Source organism: Chenopodium quinoa, unplaced genomic scaffold (genome assembly GCF_001683475.1).
Source record: "Chenopodium quinoa cultivar QQ74 unplaced genomic scaffold, ASM168347v1, whole genome shotgun sequence".
NCBI lineage: Eukaryota > Viridiplantae > Streptophyta > Magnoliopsida > Caryophyllales > Amaranthaceae > Chenopodium > Chenopodium quinoa.
The window spans coordinates 727,843-749,241 of record NW_018743074.1 but is presented as its reverse complement, the minus strand read 5'-3'; the positions used below and the strand labels follow the sequence as shown (position 1 = coordinate 749,241).

The 21,399-nt window shown below is 37.0% G+C and overlaps 3 protein-coding genes and 1 non-coding gene across 6 annotated transcripts; 3 read left to right on the top strand and 1 right to left on the bottom strand.

The window, feature by feature from the left end:
* The first annotated feature begins 490 nt into the window (after nucleotides 1-490).
* Nucleotides 491-8,664, top strand: LOC110731578. 2 transcript variants are annotated; one of them, XM_021911445.1, is made up of 11 exons: nucleotides 491-642; nucleotides 1,030-1,462; nucleotides 1,561-1,659; nucleotides 1,750-1,934; nucleotides 2,864-3,063; nucleotides 3,319-3,427; nucleotides 3,522-3,823; nucleotides 4,194-4,544; nucleotides 5,100-5,175; nucleotides 5,249-6,736; nucleotides 8,142-8,664. In XM_021911445.1, exons 2-11 carry the CDS (start codon nucleotides 1,386-1,388, stop codon nucleotides 8,300-8,302), a joined length of 3,048 nt encoding a protein of 1,015 aa, XP_021767137.1. In that variant the 5' UTR covers nucleotides 491-642; nucleotides 1,030-1,385; the 3' UTR covers nucleotides 8,303-8,664. The 2 variants fall into 2 exon arrangements, with proteins under 2 accessions (XP_021767137.1, XP_021767136.1); XM_021911444.1 differs by having other exon boundaries at nucleotides 496-877.
* A 4,408-nt stretch (nucleotides 8,665-13,072) lies between these two features.
* On the bottom strand, nucleotides 13,073-13,146 carry TRNAV-CAC. Its single transcript has one exon. It is a non-coding gene; the product is annotated as a tRNA-Val (tRNA).
* Nucleotides 13,147-13,246: 100 nt separating this feature from the next.
* Nucleotides 13,247-15,599, top strand: LOC110731577 (50S ribosomal protein L5, chloroplastic-like). The gene is made up of 3 exons (XM_021911443.1): nucleotides 13,247-13,546; nucleotides 14,383-14,583; nucleotides 15,083-15,599. The coding sequence occupies exons 1-3, from the start codon at nucleotides 13,307-13,309 to the stop codon at nucleotides 15,416-15,418; spliced, it is 777 nt and encodes a 258-aa protein (XP_021767135.1). The 5' UTR covers nucleotides 13,247-13,306; the 3' UTR covers nucleotides 15,419-15,599.
* A 243-nt stretch (nucleotides 15,600-15,842) lies between these two features.
* Nucleotides 15,843-21,055, top strand: LOC110731576 (sphingoid long-chain bases kinase 2, mitochondrial-like). Of its 2 annotated transcripts, XM_021911441.1 has the most exons (12): nucleotides 15,843-16,350; nucleotides 16,461-16,537; nucleotides 17,273-17,326; nucleotides 17,427-17,486; nucleotides 18,188-18,265; nucleotides 18,402-18,448; nucleotides 18,548-18,588; nucleotides 18,709-18,793; nucleotides 18,913-19,027; nucleotides 19,108-19,230; nucleotides 19,456-19,556; nucleotides 20,365-21,055. In XM_021911441.1, the coding sequence occupies exons 1-12, from the start codon at nucleotides 16,230-16,232 to the stop codon at nucleotides 20,492-20,494; spliced, it is 1,032 nt and encodes a 343-aa protein (XP_021767133.1). In that variant the 5' UTR covers nucleotides 15,843-16,229; the 3' UTR covers nucleotides 20,495-21,055. The 2 variants fall into 2 exon arrangements, with proteins under 2 accessions (XP_021767133.1, XP_021767134.1); XM_021911442.1 differs by lacking the exon at nucleotides 18,188-18,265 and having other exon boundaries at nucleotides 15,845-16,350.
* Nucleotides 21,056-21,399: the final 344 nt, after the last annotated feature.

Sequence of the window (21,399 nt, the reverse complement as noted above, 5' to 3'; positions counted from 1 at the left end):
CTCGGTTCAATGAGTTTAATCTTGTGATGGCAGTTCGTGTTTTGAAACAAAATATTAGATTACACCATCCGCAAATAATATAGCTACATTTTACTGAAACAAAAGGAAATCGGTATTAAGGAAACGCAAATATAAATGATTTCGAAATTTAGAGCTTGATGAGTTGATATACTTTACATGTAACAAAAATTCAGCGCAAAATGCAAAAATAACTGCAAAACGCAATCTTAAATGCGTTGTCCTCCCTCAAATCTCATTAGTCATTACCTCACATGCCCACATGAATAGTACAAAAGTTTAGGATTTGTATTAATGCAAGAAAACTTAAAAGGATTTGCTAATCACAACCAATCAAAAGACTAGTCCAATAGAGAATTAGAGACTGGCAAATGATAAGTCATTTTCATTGAAACACTCAAGAGCGTGACTTTCACGTGAAGTTAAAAGCGAGTGAATTAAACATCATTGAATTATCAATATCTTTTCCTCCCCCCTTCTACCCTTCTACCCCTCTCTCTCTCTCCACTGTCTCTCTCCTCAAAAACGATCCAATTTAACACAGAGGTAAGAAAACGAGGAAGATAAATACCCATCAAATTTCACGTTTGATTGAAATTCTCTCTCCTTCGAATCCTATATCAGGTGATTTTTCCCCTTTTGTAATCTTGTAATTGTAATAGTAAACCCAGAAATTTCACAACATGATGCAAAAAAACCCTAATTTGTTTTAGGAAAACACTGTGATTTCTATTGGGGAAAGAGGAGAAAAAAATCCAAAAAATAAAATAAAAAAGATTGAATCTTGAGTTTGAGTAGTTCATCATTTTCGAAATGTTTATCCGGGGTTGCTATTATTGGAATTCAACGTGGTTTTAAGGTTAGGATTTCCTGATTTAGAAGTTGAGTTTGGTTTGAAGATGATGAGTGCTGCTGTAAATATATGTTTATGTTGAGCTAAAATTAAGGAGATTGTGGTTTGTAATTTTGTTTTAAGAATCTATTCTGAAGTAATTGTAGTTTTGATTGTAGATTGATTAATTTGACTAGATCAAGAAGTGGGATGAGCTTAATTTGAACTCTTTAGGGTTTGTGGATTGGAAATATAATTGATTGTTTTTTACAAAATGGGATTTTGATTTCTGGAGAGAAGCAAGGGTTTTGAAGCGGATGATGATGGGTTATTGGATGGTGAGAGGCTTTGAGTAGAAATTGGAAGTTGGAAAACTGGTTTCTGCTTGTACTTTGCTGAACAAGGGGAGGATATTTTGCTTTCGATTTTGGTGGGGTTACGTCTCGAGTTCATATACTACCCGATCAATTTTAGTGTGGAGAGTGGTGCAATTGGTTGAGATCGTTGTGGAAGTGTATTCTTATATTTGCCTACCATGTCTGACGCAAGTTCTGGAGTTGAGGAACAACTCTCGGCGGTCCAGTCGGAGGATTCAACTGCAACATCCTCAAAGTACTTGATCACCTTTGTTATTGTTTATTGACTTGTTATAGTGAATTTCTGTCTTTTGTTGAAGTTAATCTGGTGATGCATTTGTTTCACTACCACAGGAAACCGAGCAGGTCATATACAAGAGAGTTCCTTTTGTCATTGAGTGAGCTGGAAGTTTGTCAAAAGTTACCTAAGGGTTTTGATGAATCACTTCTGAGGTATTATGCTTTGTAAAACTTGCAAGCTTTCCTCTTTTGATTAGTGTTTCACCATTGTGGCTTACTAATATGGGCATGGTGATTGATCAGTGATTTTGATGATGCATCTACCCATGATCGTCAACGTGTCCTCGGAAGTTCATTACTGCACGGTTATAAGAGAACTGAATATGGATCATCCATGCCAGCTAAAGGGGATTCGGGTAATTTTTCTAGAGGATCGAACAGGTGGGATAGTCGTTCAAGTGTACGAAGTGATACTGATTCGGATTCAGGTATTTTCTTCAGAATCATTCGTCGCTATCATTTTCTTAAGTTTACTTTTTATTTGTGCTGATTAGTTCGGTGTTTGTTTTATTTGTTCACGCATTTCCTGATTCATTAAAGTTTTTGTTTTTTTTTTTTTTTGTTTTTTTTGTTTTTTTTTCACTACTTGCTCTTGTGTAATGTTAGGAGGACAACGCCTTTCTATTAAGCATATCTTTTGTGTTAGTAAACTGATTTTCAATGACCTCTCCTTCGAGATATAGAGGAGTATTTTAATTTTTAAGAGAACACCCTTAACCTAGTCTTATGCAGATCTTGTGCCAACAAATTGGGATATAGTTGCCTTATTAGTTGTAGAGGACAATGGCCAATAGGTTGATGATAAAATATGTCATGGATGATTAATTTCCCTGCAACCTTCTCAGAACCGCCCGATGGGGGTGGGGGAAGTTGTTTGTTATAGGAAACTGAAAACCTGTGTGATCTTAGGCTCCCCATACAATGGGGGCTAAATTGATGAGGAGTTGAAAAGTAAACCTTGTATGATGATGAATTGTCTTAGCCATAGAACTATGCTAGTATGCTACTGCTTTTATTGTCTCTTTAAATAGAATTGAAAATCTGAGTTAATTTTTTACTGCTGCAATTACATGTTACTGTCATTTTCCATGTTTAAAATTTTACTTTGATGTTTTGAGGAGTTGAGAAATTTGAGTTATGTGGATTTTATATTGTTGAAGGAATTTAATCCGTTCTGATTATTAACTAAGGTTTGTTTTAGATAAAATGGTACTGTTACATAAGTAGAAATGTAGGATTATATGGGCGTTTCTGAATTAGGAGTTTGTCGAAGTAGTTTTGATGAGTTAGGCTAAATACTGATTATTCATCAGTATTCTCTTCTGTAATAATATTTGACAAGCCATCTGCTACATAGAGTCTGGAAGGCGTTATGGAAGCCAGGCAAGGAGGTCATGGCAGAGCCCCCCTGAACATGATGGTCTTCTTGGAAGTGGCTCTTTTCCAAGACCTGCTGGATATGCAGCAGGTGCACCAGTTCCAAGGTTTCGTCCTCCTAATGAGAACACCCATCTTAACAGGAGCAATGAACCATACCATCCTCCTCGTCCATATAAGGTATGCAATGCGTCATTGTATATGGATTATTACTTAGAATTGCTGTTTTTGTCTTTGTACTCTTTTCTTCCGTTTCTATGATTTTAACAAGAACTGATGTATGTGTGTGCTTAATCTGCTTATTTTATTGGTTCAGTATTAGATCTTGAATATACATTTTTTTTTTTTGTCATTTTGGTTCTATCTTCTTGCAACTGTGTGCTAAAGCTATTATATATATTAGGTTCACCAATTTTTTTTTCCCCTACCCTCCAGGCAGTACCTCACTCTCGAAGGGAAGCTAATGACTCTTTCAATGATGAAACATTTGGTTCAGCTGATGATACCAGTGAAGATAGGGTTGAAGAGGAGAAAAAGCGAAGAGGTACCTTCATTTATTCGATGTTTCAATGTAATTGGTTTGGTTCAAGTTTTCTTCACCATTAAACTCAACTTTAACAGTTAATTACCTTTTTCAGCTGAGTTTGAACTCATGAGGAAGGAGCAGCAAAAGGCTCTTCAAGAGAAACAGAAATCGAGTCAAGGCAAGACAGGGGATGCCTTTTCAGAGATGGCATTGCTGGAAAATCCCAGTGATGATAAGATGTCCCCTGACTTGGATAAAGTATCGAAACCAACTCCACGAGAAGACTCCAGCAAGCTTTCAGTTTCCTCGCATGCACCTCCATCCAGACCACTTGTTCCTCCAGGTTTTGTGAGTAGTGTTGTTGATAAGAGCTCCACGACCAAGCCGTCTCCGGTGCAGGCTGAATCAATAGAGGTAAATATTTTTCTCCTTCAGGCTTTTACTTAAACTGGAGTAAGTAGTTTTGCTAATCAAACTGATTAGGAAATGGTTTCTTTTATGGCCTTGTCTCCTTTAAACCTTTTTTTTTCTTTCAGTCTTGTCTTTTCTGTGGCTTGGCATGAGCTTTGTTTTGCTCTTCTGTCTCTCCATTATTCTTTCTACTACCCCTTCCTTGACTCTCAAGGAGATGATCACTAGGACCAGAAAGTTGCTTGCAAATATTGTCAAGTCCTGGGGTTTATTATGTGATGTGAGAAATACAGTTAAGTATGTTAAGATTGTTAACTCTGGGCTGAGATGTTTTCATTTTTAATGCTTATGCATTCATCCTTTTCTCTTGTAGATAGGAAAATCAGAACCAGAAGACAATCATCAGGATGTAAACAACAAAGCTCAGGAAATAAATTTTAATGATCTTCACAGTCAGGCGAGTAGCACGTCAGATATTAAGGCAGCAAAGGATTTATCTTCAATTCTTCAAGGTGCTGATCATGCAAAGGCTCCAAGACTCCCTGATGCTAGTGAGGTCTTTGAGAATGGTGAAATTTTGGGACTTGGTTTTGGGGTTACTGGGCCTAAGCTACTGGGTGAACCTGCTCGTTCAACATCCATTTTAGATAAGCTATTTGGCAATGCTGTAACATCTAGCAATTCATTAACAGCCAGCAATGGTAGCACATCCAACTTTGTGCAGGTAACAATGCTCCTTATTTGCATTTCCTTGTGCAGTTGTTCAGTTTGTGCTTATTATTTGATTGTTATGCCGTGCGATCTTTTGTTATATAGCTTGCAGCCGTGGAGGCCTTACACTTTTGTCGTAGGATAACACTACAGAAAATACCTTTAAACTTCGCTTTTGTGTGGTTTTACCTGTTGAAATACAAACATAATGAAAGAAAGATGGCTACCTCCCGGGGGGGGGGGGGGGGGTTGCTGGCAATTTACATTGACATCTCTCTTGGGTGCCTTGTTTTATGTGTTTATAGGTAATAAATAAGGCTGGGGTGGATATGGGTACTCTGGAGAGGCTTTCTGAGCCGTTTGTGTTATATTCGTTGTGCACATTTTTTTTTCATTAACGATTGCTTGTACTGGATAAGTTGGAATCCATATTATGGTGATGATATTTGGCTTTACTTGCTGTCAAGTTTTGAGACAGAATATATGGTGTTTGTTTAGCTACTTCTAATGTCTAATTCTATCTTTTTGGTTGATAATTTGCTATGATTTCTGTACATGGTGTTATTAGGATGATGCTAAGACAGATGATATTTGGAGCTCTAATAAGTTGCAATCCAAATTTTCTCATTGGTTTCCTGAAGAAGGTATGCTCTATTTGCTAGTAATAGATTGATAATTTATCTCATTTATACATAATTGCTCCTCTGAAACCTCCAGGGGATCAATCGTCCGAGAAGCCAAATAATTTGCTGTCACTAATTGGTGGTGGTGAAAAAGGAGGATCCAATGTGCCTGACATTTCAGCAATGGGATCAATTTTTACCTCTGAGACTGGTTTAGGGCACAAAACGTCCAATTCAGCATCTTCTCCAGGCGAGATATCGGGGCAGTATTCTAATAATTTTGTTACAGAAGCAAAGCCTGCTGTGCTAACTTGTGAAGATCTTGAGCAGTCAATTCTTTCAGAAATTAGTGGAGAAAGTTCAAATGTTCAGTTTTCTGGAAATAAGCATAATGCTTTAGAGATGAAAGCTGGACACCCTGGCAATAATATTGACAATCAAGCTTCACACCATCTTCTTTCTTTGCTGCAGAAAGGGGGGTCACAAGATGTAGCGCCGATCACAGTTGTTGAAAAAAGACCTAATAAACCACGTGATCACGAGGTTGGCAAATTAGGTGCACTTGATGGCAATGTAATTGACGCTGGAGTAAATAATCCGGGAAACTCATTGACCCTCGAGTCACTTTTTGGGACAGCATTCATGACAGAATTGCACTCTGCCCAAAGAAGTGTAACTGGCTCTGCAAGAAGTGATGTTTCAAATAATTTGCCCTTTCCTCCTGCAATGAACGAAAATGGAATGAATCAATTTGCACCAAATGATAGAATTTCCAAGTCGGATAAAGTAGGGGATTGGCTAGGGTTTAATGATGCTCTAAAGGAAGCAGAACTCTCTAAGCAACCTGCTGAAGTTGAATCTAAATTTGGTTGCATTGATAGGGGAATTGATGTAGCACTCCCTGAAGAAGATAGCTTAATTAATCTCATTGATCCTATGAATGCTGAGAACTCCATGATGCGCAATTCAGGCTCATCTAACTCAGACTTCCCACCCCCGTCGTCACGCATGTCGGCTGATGTTTTTGAGAAACTAGCAGCACTGGGTGGGGCACCTAAAGATGAAAGATCCATGGTAGGGGGGCATGACCCACGTTTATTTCATGGTCCCTCTGATATGCTGAAGCCTGAACTTGCATACCAAAATATGCATCCACAGTCATCTTCACCACAGGTCCATAGCTCCCAGATGAACCACAACAGACCATTATTTCATGCTTTGGATTCACATCCTGCACTTCTTGATCCACAGCTAAACTTCATGCCTCTTGAGGCTATGATTCATCATGATGCTCCAACACATCATCAGTTTCCTGCAAACATGGGCCACCCATCTTTCCAACATCCTGGGACTGGTCTTCCAGGGTTTGATCATCCCATTCCTTCTCCAATTTTGCAACAGATGCACATGGCTGGCAATCTTCCTCCACCTCATTTGGCTAGGGGATTTCCTGGTGCTGCACCTATGCCTCCTCACCCCAGTCACACTCCTGCCGGTTTCATTCAGGAGCCTAACTCAATGCAAAATTTTCCATTTGGTCAACGGCAGTCACAATTTGGTGGTCCTGGAATGGGCCCATCAGGTAAAGCTTCAACCCAACCCTCTTTTGTTTATCCTTTCCTTACAGTTCATAATGCCATGAAATATTAATGGTTTTTAAGTCTGGAATTGGGAATGAGAGATTAATAAATAAATATGTTCGTTTGGCATTGCTGTGGTTTTCTGTTTTTTGGTTTTTTGATTTTTAAAATCATATGATATATGTCATATAATGAATAAAAAAATAGTCAAACTTATTAAAATCCTGATAATTAAGAAAACTGACAGAAAAAAAGTGGAAACACCTTTTTGTTGTTTCTTGTTTTTGGTTTTAAAAAAAACGGAAAACTGAAAACAAAAAACAATGCCAAACAAGCACTAAATAAATAAATAAATTTCGACCCATATCTGTTATGAGGGAGTGGGTTGGATGTGAGATTGAAGCTGTAGCTCGTATTGTGCTGAACTAATCTGAACAGTAGCTATTATTTGGCCTCTGTTAGATAATTAATTCATTATTTATCTCCATATAACAAATACACACGTCTGCCTTCCGTCCCAATCTCATATTGTTTTTCCCATTGTGAAAATTTCACAAGAAATAAGAAATGGGACGTAGAACTGTAGAAGTACATGAAGTACTTTAAAAAGAGAGAAAAGTGCAAGAAATGTGAGTGGAGCACAAATAATAAGTGTATGAAAAAGAAAAAAGTACATGCACACAAGTGAGGCACAAATATTTATGGAATATATGAGGGTATTTTAGGTATTGATTGAATAAAAACAAAAAATTCAGGGCAACTTGGTCTTTTCATAGTGTCAAAAAATGGGAAAAAATGTAATGGAAAGATTATTTTGGGACACCCAAAATGGAAAATGGGAAAAACACTTTGGGAAGGAGGGAGTATAAAGGTTTTCATTCCAACTCCACCTTTCCTACATCATGCATACACATATGGCCATATACACCTAACAATCTTAGCGCAAGTGGACTTTGCCTTGGCAGCAAACGATCACTGGCTGTTTCTTAGGATGAAAAAGGATAACTTTTTGGAAAAGGTGATTTATAATCAACATCACCGTTACCTTGTCATTTCTAAAGAGTCTCCTTACCTCTGCATCCTTTTTATTGTCCTATATTTTGATAACAGTGATGCGTAGTTGCGGTCTCATAAGTTATTACCGATAGCAGGGAGGGGGAAAGTGGGGGATGGGCGGGAAGGCGGGCATGGTTTATTGCTAAAACACACAACTGAGTTCCAATCTTTTAACTTCACCAGCTGTCCTCTTCATTTCAAGAGTTGGGAATTTGGAGTGTGTTATTTAATTTTTTATTTATATTCATTTTTCTATTCTACTATGTATTATTATTGTATTTTTAAATTTTGCATCCTGTATGATTTGAGCTTCAAATAACTTATTGTGTGGTTCCATTTGATTTAATTTAGGTCCCGAGCTTGGTGCTGCTAACAACCCCCCTGAGGCATTTCAAAGACTCTTGGAGATGGAACTTCGAGCAAATCCAAAACAAATACACCCTTTTGCAGCTGGCAGTCCTAGCCGAGCAATGTATGGTCATGAACTGGACACGGGTTTTCGGTACAGATAGTGTATTTCGATTGTGGATGTAGTTTAAAAGGAAAAACATATGATCATCTTCATCCCCAGATGACTTTTGCAGGATGGGTTGTCTGTGCCTACTGTAAACTGTTAATAGTGCAGTAATGTTATTTTTTTTTTATTTTTTTTTTCTGGTTTCCAACTTCCAACGTCTAGCATTGAGTTTATTTTACATGCTCTTTGTTTTTACACGGGGGAATTTACTTTTAAATATGGCTATAAATTATTTCTACTGTCTGAGAGATAATTACTCTTTGAGCACTGCTTTCCATTTGCGGATGATTGTTGGCTATTTGCAGGCTTACAGCTTCTGTAATGTGGAGAAGACTCAGAAGAGCCTTTCTTTCTGTATGCTATGACAAGGCTTTGTTCTTGTCATCTAATTTTCAGAAAAAGTAATTTCAGACAAGCTTAGATAAGCTGACAATCAACAAGCCCAGACATGTTCAGTTTTTAACAATCAATAAGAGCGAGCTAATTTTACAACAATGAGCTCGGTCATTTGGACTCCTTGAGTTAAACTGTGATATTTGCTGTGTGTGGAGACATTGATTATAGGTAGAGGTGGCCAGTGGGCCGGGTTGGACCCAGCACACCCTAACCCACACAGCTGGTGGGTCACGTGGGTCCGACCCGGTTTCAACTCGGCACAGCCCGGCACAAACTCGGATTTAACCCGGGTTGTGTCGTGGGTCCAAAATTTTCGACACAGCCCATTTCAACCTAGCTCGGTTTAACCCGTTTGATTCGACCCAACTCGCACAACCCGTTTTGACCCATTTAATTCGACACACCTAGCCCGTGAACCCACCTAACCCGACCCACCTTGCACAACCCAACCCGCACGGCCCACCAACCCGCACAACCCGCACGGTGTGACATCCATTTTTTTAAAAAAACGGCTAGTTTTTTGTATGTTATTGTATGTAACGGCTAGTTTTTTGTTTGTAACGGCTAGTTTTTTGAGTGTATGATCATCCCTTCAATTTTCCCTATAAATACCAATTCCATTTCACTCAAATTTCCACACAACTCAATCTTTCTTTCTCTCTTACTCAAAAATTCTTAATTGTTCTCAAATTCTCAAGTGTTATATAGAGTTTTATTTTTGTTAAAAAAAATCTCCTTAATATTATTATTAGTATTCTTAAGATTCTAAAAAAAAAAAAAAAAGTTCTTCTCCATATTATAATTAGTCGTCATAAACATAAAAAAAAAAAAAAAAAAAGGAGGAATGGGAAGGAGTCAAAGTGGTGGTCGAAGTGGTGGCCAAAGGAGTGGTGGTGCAAATTTTTCGTATGAAATTAATACGGAAAATTTAAACCAATTTGTCAATGAATATGGAGATTATGGTTTAGGAGATAGGCAAAATATTCAAACGTCTCCACCACAACATTTCTCCCACCAATCATCGAGTTCAACTATGCCACCTCCATCGCAACCAACATCTCAACATTCATCTCAAGGTAATTTCTAATTAAATTTTTATTGTTATGAATATTTAAAAAAACTATTATTAATGATTATAAAGTTAGTTTAGTTTCCAATTTTCTATGATTTACAATTAGTTAATTATCATGAAAAATGCGTTTAAATAATTATAATTAAAATATTTAAAATTTAAAAGATTATTTTCATGAATAGCGTTTAAAATTAATTTCAATAATTTGATTTATGAAAGGTGGTGGCGGTGAAAGTAGAGTTCGAGCACACTTTTCTTGGGTGTGGAAACATTTTGAACGAGTTGAGGTCACACCCCCGGGATGTCAACCTGGTCAACCAAAGAGGTTCACGTGTACATGCCTAGTTTGCAAGGCGCTAGGTGCAAATGTCAAGTCATATAATTGGAAAACGGGAGATGGAACCGGAACCTTGAGTCGGCATTTGCAAAATAAACACGACTTGTTCGAAAATGGCCCCCGTCCTTCGGTGGGTGGCGTCTAAACACAATTGGGTGGATACATGAACCAACCCGGCGGAGGTACACCTTTCATTTATAATAAAGATAGAATGATTGATGAAATGAGTACTTTAGTTATTCCTAATGAATACCCTTTTAGTTATGATGAAAATGCAAACGTTGTGCATTTTAATAAAGTTGCATTACAACCTGCATTTACTCGTGTCCCCCGAAATACCCTAAGACGTTATACACAAACTTCTTATTATAAGTATAGGAGTGGTTTGATTGAATTATTTCGTACTTTTGATGGTCGTGTTAGTTTTACAAGTGATATATGGACTTCTAGTTTTGGCGAACGTTTTCTCTGCATTACTGCTCATTGGGTGGATGATGATTGGTTTATTCAAAAACGTATACTATGTTTTCAAGCTATGGAAGAAAGGCATACCGGTTTTAACATCAAAGTTTGTATTTTGGATTGTTTAAAAGAATTTCACTTGAATAATAAATTTTTTCTTTGTCTCTTGATAATGCAACTGCAAACACAAAGTGTATTGACTATTTGAAAAATGACTCCGAGTTGCATTTGTTGTTGGGTGGTAGTCTCTTGCATGTTAGATGTTGTGCTCATATTTTGAATTTGTCTGTTCAAGAGGGTCTCGCTGAGTTGCAACCATTGCTAAACCCAATTAGAACAGTTATAAAATGGATTAGGATTACTCAGTCAGTTAGAAGAAAGTACATATCTATGTGTAAAGGGAGAGGTCTTAAGAAAAGACAATGGTCTATTGATACCCCTACCCGTTGGAATTCTACTTTCAAGTTGTTGAGTGATGCTATAAAGTATCGTGACATTTTGACCCAACTTTACAATGAGACTCGTGTTGATCCTGCTGAGTTAATAACCGAAAGTCATTGGACTAATGCTTCTTTTGTTCGTGATGTTTTAAATGTTTTTGATAATGCAACTCATATTTTCTCTTATATTTATGAGCCTAACATTCATTTAGTCATAATTGAGTGTGTTAAAGTTGTTCACACCATCGAAGAGCATATGATGATTGATGGACTTCGTCCCGTTCTTGATAGCATGAAACATAAATGGCATACTTATTTTAGTGAATTTCCAATCATTTATGGAATTGCTGCTATTCTTGACCCCGGTGTGAAAGCTGAAAGTTTGGAAAATCTTTTAGAATTTTATTATACAAGTTTAAGTATCGATTATGATGTTAGTGAATATATTAACAAATGCAAATCTGTTTTGGGAGACCTTTATGATCATTATGCATCTGCTTATGGTTTTGATTTGGCAACACCAACTACTACTAGCACTTCCGATTCTAGATTTGGTTTTCTTGATAAAGTTATGAAAAAGAAACACAAAGCATCTACATCACTCTCATCATCATCTTCTTCAACACTTGTTATTAATGATTATTTGTCATATCAACATGAGACCAACAACAACTTTCAAATTATAAAATGGTGGCAAGAACATAAAAAAAGTTTTCCTATATTGGCGAGAATTGCAAAAGATATACTTGCAGTTCCCGCTTCATCCGTTGCTTCCGAGTCTGCTTTTAGTGCAGGTAGAAGATTGTTAGATGAAAAAAGATCTCGCTTAAATCCGGAAAGCATTCAAATTTGTGTTTGTAAGAAAGATTGGGATCAAGCTTAAAGAAGAACTCAAGGTTTAAAGGAAGACGAAGACGATGAAGATGATCCTGTGATGATATTGGAGTCGTCAACGGATGATGCAGCTTCTGGGGATGATGATGCAACAAACATGGGTGGCTAGAAAAGTCTAAATCAGGTACACTAAGAAGAACTACGTGGGCTTTGATTCTTTCGGGATACGTAGGCAACTTATTTTTCGAAAATTACAATTTAATTGCAAAATTAAATTTTAGTTTTCTAAAGATAGGTCCAAGCCCCCCTCCCCCCAAATTCCAAAAGAAGTACAATATAAGAACTAAGTGGGCTTTGATTCTTTCGGGATACGTAGGCAACTTATTTTTCGAAAATTACAATTTAATTGCAAAATTATATTTTAGTTTTCTAAAGATAGGTCCAAGCCCCCCCTCCCCCCAAATTCCAAAAGAAGTACAATATAAGAACTACGTGGGCTTTGATTCTTTCGGGATACGTAGGCAACTTATTTTTCGAAAATTACAATTTAATTGCAAAATTATATTTTAGTTTTCTAAAGACAGGTCCAAGCCCCCCCTCCCCCCAAATTCCAAAAGAAGTACAATATAAGAACTACGTTGGCTTTGATTCCTTATTTTATAATATAAGGATACGTAGGCATCTTAATTTAGAGCAACTGAGCAAGCCATCAAATTGTTAATTTTGTAAAAATTAAAACACCACAACCCACCCGACCCTAACCCACTAACCCACCCTTCGACCCCCCCTAACCCACCTTGACCCGTCTAACCCAGCTCGACCCACCCACAACCTGTCTAACCCACGAACCCAGCTCGACCCACCCACGACCCGTCTAACCCACGAACCCAGCTTGACCCACCCACGACTCTTCTAACCTAGAACCTAACCCTGGTGTGTCCAACTTCTCCGACCCAAACCACGACTCGGCCCACCCTACCCTACGTGTGTTGTGCCGTGTGTCATGAAACCCCAACTCGCGACCCACCTAACCCTAACCCAGCTCACACGGTGGACACCTCTAATTATAGGTGAATACGATATGGCCAAAATTTATAGGTAATACTCCGTACTAAATAGGATACGACCTAAATGGTAGGTAAAGATAATAAAAATATATAATTATGTCAATTCTAATTTATAATTTTAGAGTGAAAAAAATTACTCTTATAAAAATTATAATGTTGTCTGAGCCCGGGTTCGAACCGGGGACCTCTAGTGTGTGAGACTAGCGTGATAACCGACTACACCACCCAGACTCTTCTGTTAAAAATCATCACTTTATTTATAAGTACTATAACTTCATACTATTAATTTTGTAAAATCCAACTTTGCAAATGGCTAAGGCTGATCCTCAAAGCAGTGTTATTTTAAGGAACCACCATTTCTCTCTCCTCTATCACACTCTCTTGCTCACTCATGGCTTCAGCATCGCTGCTGCAATCAACTTCCTCTTCCTTCACCGGCGTTAGACTTCCTTTCCGGAGCTCCGTCGCTCCTCGCCTCGGATTCTCTCCGGTAACCATCAAAGCGGCTGCTGGTACGGCGGTTTTCGTCGACAAATCTGAAGCGGAGACTGTTCATCGTCTTAAGAACGTTTATCTCGAGAAAATCATTCCTCTTCTTAAGGATGAATTCTCTTACTCCAACATGCTTGAGGTCTCTCTCCTCTGCTTAAGTATTTCACCATTATTTTCAAAAAAAATGGAGTGAAATTGTGTCTATTTTGTGTGTTTAATTGCTTAATAGATAAATTCTTTATGTTAGTGCCGAAATTGACGTTATGTGTTAGGATTTTTGTCAGGTATATTGAATTTTAAGGATTGAATGAGGTTATTCAGTTGAATTTTATGTTTAGGTTTATGTTGTGAAATTTTAGCGTAACTGATCGATTTCTGGTTGTTTTTTGTAATGTAGATGAAAATTCAGCCTACGCTTTTATCTGATAATGTTGACCTTGAATGTTTATATAATTGTGTGCCTGGAGTTTGATTTCTGCAGTTTATCTGTTGTTACTTGAATTTAGGTGCCTTGAACTTAAATGCTGCAGTTTTTCTGAATTATATGGAGTATCTGTTTCATTTTGTTCATTTTAGCCGATTACTTATAGGGCGGAACGACGGAAATGCAAATGATCATCAATGTATTAACAAATTATGCCTCTCTCAAAATGATAAGAGATTGGACTAGTTCTGCCTTTCTTGTTCATGTATCTTACTGCTTTTGGGAGAAATTTTTTATGAACATTCTAAGAAATGTATATAGATTAGACTGAAGTTCTAGTATAGAAGAACTTGAATTTACCGGATAAGAATAGTTACTTGGTTTTTATGGGTTCCTTTAAAAAGTTTCAAATATATTGATAAATGATTCAGATATTCATCCTTATACAACTACAATAATATATGTGGAATTGAGGTCATAGAGAAATTATATATCGTGAATTTGTATTAAAACTTCTGAATTTTAATTTTCTTGGTATGAAATGTGCATAGGTTCCCAAGGTTGAGAAGATAGTAGTCAACTGTGGGATTGGGGATGCTTCACAGAATGCCAAGGGTTTGGATGCTGCAATTAGCGAGTTGGCACTTATTACTGGGCAGAGGCCAGTAAAGACAAAGGCCAAAACATCCATTGCAGGGTTTAAGGTCCGAGAAGGTATGACGCTTGGGATAGCAGTCACGCTACGAGGAAATGTAAGTCTATTGCCTGTTTATTTATCAAGATTCTAACTTGATTTTGGTTGACTTAATTTGCAAATATGACTTTGGTATACTGTTTGATAACTTTGATGCCGCATCCCTGTTTTGTCACTCCTTGGGTTTTATAATGTTTTGTGAGGAGTTAGTACAATACTATTTTCCTGATTTTTCTCACTCAGTGAAAATGGAATGGATTTAGAGCTTGAACTAGCTGCTCTGCGGTTCAGCCAAGGGCATAAAACTGGCAGAAAATGAGCATTGATATTATCATAATTAGTCATATAACAGGAATCTAGTCAGGTTCTCTGATGATCTGTTCGTGCATTCAACCTAGTTCATATATGTTGTTGAATGTGGTGGTTTTTGGTTCTGGTTTTGCATACATTTGCACATTCAATATTGTAATTTAACTTCACTTTTGGCATGTAGCAAAGACATACCTCTCAGAGATGTATTTACAAATGTGCTTACTTCTATGCTTATTGAGATGCAGCTTATGTATTCATTTTTGGACCGTCTTATCAACTTGGCTCTTCCTCGAACAAGGGATTTCCAAGGTGTAAACCCAAATAGCTTTGATGGGCATGGGAACTACAGCATTGGGTTTCGTGAACAAAGTGTGTTTCCAGAGATTAAACCTGAGATTGTTGGCAAGGCTAGGGGAATGGATGTTTGCATAATAACAACAGCTAAGACGGATAAGGAAGCCTACAAACTGCTGTCTCTTATGGGAATGCCGTTTAGAGAGGGTAGTGGACCGTCTACTGTTGTTCGCAAGAAGAAGTTGAAGTCTCACCACTTCGACTCAAAGTCAAGGGGTAGGAGATAGGAAGCTAAGGGTTGTTCACGAACATTCTTTTTATTTTTTTTTTATTTTTTTTTGGGCATTTTTCATGTGCCTACGGTTTCTGGCCTTTTGGCATGACATGTAACAAAATTATGATGTTGTATGAAAATTGGAAAGTTTTTGCTATCAATCAATCTTCTATAGAGCCTGTTCACTTTTGGTACATGTCCTTGAGCATTTCGAGCATCTCTTGTTGCTTGAGAGCTACCTCATCAAACAGAGTTTATGGAGCCTGTTCACTTTTGGTACCTCATCTATTACATTCTATTGCACATAGCATCATTCTTTAGATTAACAAATCTCGTAAAAAGTTAAACCTTGTTCTCATTGGTTATTACCACTAACTTGAAACTGTCGAATTACAAAAATGAAATTCATTTGGCTATAAAATTACGAATAAGAAAAGGTCATAACAAGGATTGTGAAAAGTAGCCATAATCGTCTTAAGAATCTATAGCAAAGGGAAATGCTTTGAGTGTATTGAGAGGCAAATTGAGAAGCAAGATGCAATAAAAATGTCGGTCATTTAATCCCTGTTCTGTTCACTTTATTCCAATCTAAAAATCAAATAAATAGAGTGCACCACATGCAAATTTGCATATTGGGTTATAATAATAATCGGTTAAAAATATACATAATTGTCGTAGCATGTCTGAACCAACTTAAGAGAGTAACCTTCAATCTTTGTTCTTAATTCCAGTATTAGAAGTTAAGCAGAGATTATCGTGATCCAGAAAGAACCGCCATAAATTCAGGCGGTGGGAAACTCTTACTCAGCAGACAGTAGGATAAAATGGTTTATGGAATAGCAGTACGGATGAATAATCCTCCATCAATGCCGCCTCAATTTTCTCTCTCCTCCACTAATCTTCTCTCTCGTCGCTCTGATCTCGTCTTCGTCGTCAATCCTCGAGGTTTTTCTCTTTCTCTCTCCTATTTCTATGATTTGCTCTAACATTTTGTTGCTGAATATCTTGAATTTGTTGTGAGATGTTGATTTTGCCATGGAATTGTTTGTCGGCAGGAGCAAATGGTACGACTGGAAAGGAATGGAAGAAATTATTGCCATATTTGAGGTCTCGTCTTTCTTCTGATTGCAATGTGAGTTTCTTCTTTATTTTTTTGTTTTGGTTTTATTGAATTTGTGGCTTCTCAATTGAGCAAGCTTCTGTGAATTTTGACATGTTTTTATATTCATATAGATGATAGATTTGGTGAATTTGTAAATGTTTGATGATATGTGTTAGAATTTACGATGGAATTGAAATTCGAGTTCAATGAACTAATTGAAGTGAAATTTTTTCGAATAGATGTTAGCAAATTAGACTTTGATGTATTATCCATGGAAAAGAACCTTAGTATTATGTGATAGTGACGAATTATAATTTATGAGTATTCTAGATTGTATCATGCTCCAGATTTTGCTTTTGTCCTTCAATTATAACTTCGAGGGAAAGCTGTTACATGAAGTCATTGAAATTTGGGGGGTTCCTAACTTCCTTTGGCTCATATATCAAGTAATTCCTCTGTTTGGAGTAGGTTCTTGCCATGAAAATTCATATTACATTATCAACGAGGCTAATAGACGGAGGGCCTATTTCTTTCTGATTGCTTGCGTGAATAGAAGTTGTTTCATGACTTAATTTCAATAAAAAATGCTTTATGTAACCTGAATTCCTGTTGAAATTCGTCATTTGATATTGGATCATGCAGTTTACTGACTTTGACTAGTTGATACTTTGGACTGCTTTATTAGTCATTATTGGGAACATCATGCATATGGTATCTCCTTATACTACCTTTGCTGGTTTCTGAAGCTAATTTCATTTTGGCCAGATATGTGAGTCTTTTACATCAGGTCCCAGCCACGCAACTGATATAACAAGAGAGGTATAACTTCGGGTTTTTTCTTTAAAAAAAAATTTAAAAAGTTGTGATCTTCTATTTTTGTTGGCTGCATTGATTTCATTTTCCAGTCTTATATGAATAGGCTATCAGGGAGGGTGCCAATGCCGTAATTGCTGTGGGTGGTGACGGAACCCTTCATGAGGTGTGTTTCCTTCTGCTCACAAACTCTATCTAGAGCAGTTGTTTTCTGGCATGAGTGGAATGAACTTGCGCTCCTGACTTATTTTTGTGTTGTTGGATGTGTTATGAATTTTTGCTTCACTGATCTAGAATACCCTCGACAAACGTGCCTTCGTTTCCTTTAGTAAAATTGATATTAGTTCTTTCTACAGAGTTTAGATGTCATTACTATCTTCTTTAATACAAAGTATTATAAGTTAGTACTATTGTTAATATGATTTCAAGTATGAAATCTAACAATGAACTCAGTTTCTAGAGAGAGGATGTAAGAGCTCTATTTTCATTGATTATGGAAAATGATTGAATGAATACAATCTGTAAGGAAGAGAAGCTATTTATACAACTAATCTTCTTTATACAGGAATAGCTCTTACAAAATATCTAACAAATATCAATGTAACAAACTCATAACAGAAAGTTATTACAATAACAGAAAGTTGTTGTGATTGGGGAAGCTTCTAGAACAATCCAGATTCTTGATACAGCTCAGCATAGCACCAACTCAGCTTCTGTCATCAGCAGTCTTACAAGGATAGGCAGTAGTGTCATCTTGAGCTAGATCATAAACATAGTGCTCTGTAGGAATAGAACCAGCAGCCTTATTAGTATGAATGTCAACCAACTGTATTGTTAACAATATTGAGGGGTTTTGGTTTGCAATAGGTTGTGAATGGCTTCTTTTGGCAAGGTAATCCTGTTTCAAGCCAAAATGAAAAGCCTGCTCATACAACTGCACTTGGGGTAAGGAATTACTGACTCAAGCTTGTTGTTTGCAGAAAGAGTTTCTAGTTTCTTGTTGTTGCTGCAGTTTTCAGTGTGCTTTTTGTTGTGAATTTTTGCAGCTCAGTGCTGAGTTACTTGCTGTTTCTTTCTGCAGCTTATTCCCTTAGGCACAGGTTCTGATTTTGCCAGAACATATGGCTGGTTAGTTACGCTGACATCACTTATCTAGAATTTAGAATTACAAATTCTCAATACATGCAAAGATATAAAACTATTTATCGCTTCTTTATTGCTCTTCAGGAAAAATGACCCTTATGAAGCTGTTGAGCGCATAGCTAAAGGTGAGCAGACAAGAAGAATTGTTGTTTTTTTGTCATTGATAATGCTATTCTTACGTCGTGTGTAAATTTTCACATCCTATGCATGCTCTTGCTAAACTTGCTAATGAAGTTGCTTTCAAGGATTAAAATCACGCCTGGATGTCGGTGTCATTACTGCAGAAGATAAAGACCCTCATTATTTCATAAATGTTGCTGATATTCACTTGTGAGTGTGGTGTAATTGTGATAATCCTTAATTTCTAAATGGACTTCCTTATTAGCTTCTGGTGTTTGCATCTTCACGAAGCACATCTCATGATCCTTTTGTTTTTGTGGGGGTGTTAGGAGTGCAAAGGCAGGTTACTATGCGGCCAGATATAAAACTTTGGGGAATCTATGTTATGTTATTGGGGCTTTGCAAGCTTTCATGGGGCACAAGAATGTAGATCTTAGGGTGAAGGTGAGCTGCAACTTCTGTCCGGTCTTTTTATCTTGGTTACCATGTTTTAAAATTTATGTTCCTTTCTATTCAATGCTTAGATTGATGATGGTGAATGGATGAAGTACTCTCAAGTTACAGCTCTTTGCATTGGAAATGCAAAATACTTTGGTGGTGGCATGAAGATTACCCCCAACGCTGATCCTTCTAATGGAAGCCTTGAGGTGACCTAACTTTCACTTTTTTTTGGATCCCCAATGGTGCAACATTCTCCCTTAACATCTTTAAAGTTCCTTGTCCATTATAATGTCTTTTTGTAAGTAATGGATTGCTAGTTTATGAGAACCAAAAAATCTCCAACTCCAATTGATATCGAAGGATTTTAGAAATACTTTGTGACTAAGAATGGTTTGTCCTACAGACCACTTTATGATAATCTTTATGTGCAGGTTGTGGCCCTTCAGGATTTCAAGTGGTACGACTTCATTTTGAAATTGCACAAGTTGTATAATGGGACACATCTATCTGTTAGAAATGTAACATCAAGAAGGTATGCTCTCAATTTTAGGCAACCTGATCCATAATTTAGTCAGCTATATTGATGATTATTACACTTGATACACATTCAGACCAATGGATGTTGGTTTCCGTTCTGTTACAGTTTTTCCCCATGTAAAGAATCTAGCGTATTCTGCAATAACTAGCCTCAGTTGTGATGGAGCTTTTTTTGTTTCAAAAGTTCATTCTTCAATTATGATTATTCAAGCATGCGAACCATTTTACCTCATCTTCTATACTGAAGATCTAGAAGTTTAACTTGATCCTGATTAATTCTTTCATTTTTTTTTTCTAAAATCATTGCAACAATGACTTTGGCATCCTACAACTTTGACCATTTCTATCTTAGCTTGTAATTGTATTCTATATAAAACTGAATATTGACAACTATACGTTGAAATTTTCAAACAACCTCTTACATAATAAAGCAGAGGAAGTATGCTCTTTTGGTAATGTACATCGCTTTAACTTCTTGCCCGCTCACCATGAAACATCAAATCTCATAAAACTTTGTTTCAGTGTAACAATTGGTGGTTATAATGTTCTAGCTTAGGAATACAAAACTTGTTTGCTTGACATCCCAAGACTATAGTGCATCATGCCTTTAACTGGGACTATTGAATCTGGCATCTGGGTACTGGACTCTGGAGAGATCTGCCGACTTCTCTGCGCTACTTTCAAGCGTTAATCACTGGAAGTCAATTCTATTTTTCACTTATGATTTCTTAATCTACTGTTCCACTGAACATGTCCTGGTTCTTGAGTGATTGCTTAAACAAGCCTCTTTCTACTTGTTGCAGTGTACGTTCAATTGAAGTGGAGCAAATTGATGATGGCGATCCCATTTATATCCAGTCTGATGGAGAACATATAGGTTTCCTTCCAAGGAAACTATGTATTTTACCCGGTGCTATTGAGATGATAACATGATATCCTAGAAATTTCAGATGCGCTTCAGCTGTAAATCTTTGTGATGATTCACTACTTGGGAATTCCTCAGGGGCATGCCATTCATGTGATTGTTTGATCCCCAAGCTTCCATCTCCCCAGGCTCTATTGTCAGTAATTGGTTCGGAGTTTTTCGTAAGCATTTCATAGCTGCCTGCTGTTTTTATCAGATGGTTGTTGATGCGTCTGCATATGCGGATGTGTTCACTTTGGCAGTTCCTTACTAATGTGCACTTTGGCAGTTCCTTACTAACCTGATGCTGTGAAGTAGTTAATGGCTGAAAGACTAGAAATACTGTTGAATTGTTCAATATCAGTTACTGCAGCTATCCAAATTATAAGCTCAGTAATTCGCTAAATGAAACAATCCTATACAAGGAAAAGATTTCTCGTTTTGTCTCTCTTTTATTTTGGTGTCCTGGAGTTTTTTGTAGCCTGTGGATTAGATTGATACGGAGTATGTAACAAGTTTCATATCAGATTCACTCTGCTTTACCCTTTTTAAAAATTCCATTTACTAGGTCATTGTTTTTTATCTCCTAATTATGCTCTTCATGGATCGTAAAAAAATTTTGGGAATTAAATTGCTTAATTGTGTGTGTAATTATATATACACTTTTTTTTTTCACTTGGGTAAAAATTAGAGTATATATAATGCCTTATGCTTCATTTGTCCATAGAACAACTGCAGATATAAAAGAGCCCGATACTATGATACAATAACATGTACGGTATGATTTTCTTTTTAACTAGGGAAAATGTAAACTAATAATCCCACCTTTAGTCGGTCTTCCATAAACAATCCCACCTTTTGAAATTATAGAAACAATCCCACCTTAAACCCCCATCTTCCATTAACAATCCTTTACCGGTTGTATTGTTTTGAT

Bases quoted from the DNA above. Each gene is read 5' to 3' on its own strand.
- LOC110731578 (XM_021911445.1), top strand. From the start codon at position 1,386: ATGTCTGACGCAAGTTCTGGAGTTGAGGAACAACTCTCGGCGGTCCAG. The intron at 4,545-5,099 runs GTAACAATGCTC...TGGTGTTATTAG, and splicing joins GCACATCCAACTTTGTGCAG to GATGATGCTAAGACAGATGA. The intron at 5,176-5,248 runs GTATGCTCTATT...TGAAACCTCCAG, and splicing joins TCATTGGTTTCCTGAAGAAG to GGGATCAATCGTCCGAGAAG.
- LOC110731577 (XM_021911443.1), top strand. From the start codon at position 13,307: ATGGCTTCAGCATCGCTGCTGCAATCAACTTCCTCTTCCTTCACCGGC. The intron at 13,547-14,382 runs GTCTCTCTCCTC...AAATGTGCATAG, and splicing joins CTTACTCCAACATGCTTGAG to GTTCCCAAGGTTGAGAAGAT. The intron at 14,584-15,082 runs GTAAGTCTATTG...ATTGAGATGCAG, and splicing joins CAGTCACGCTACGAGGAAAT to CTTATGTATTCATTTTTGGA.
- LOC110731576 (XM_021911441.1), top strand. From the start codon at position 16,230: ATGGTTTATGGAATAGCAGTACGGATGAATAATCCTCCATCAATGCCG. The intron at 17,487-18,187 runs GTGTGTTTCCTT...GGTTTGCAATAG, and splicing joins GTGACGGAACCCTTCATGAG to GTTGTGAATGGCTTCTTTTG. The intron at 18,589-18,708 runs GTGAGCAGACAA...GTTGCTTTCAAG, and splicing joins TGTTGAGCGCATAGCTAAAG to GATTAAAATCACGCCTGGAT.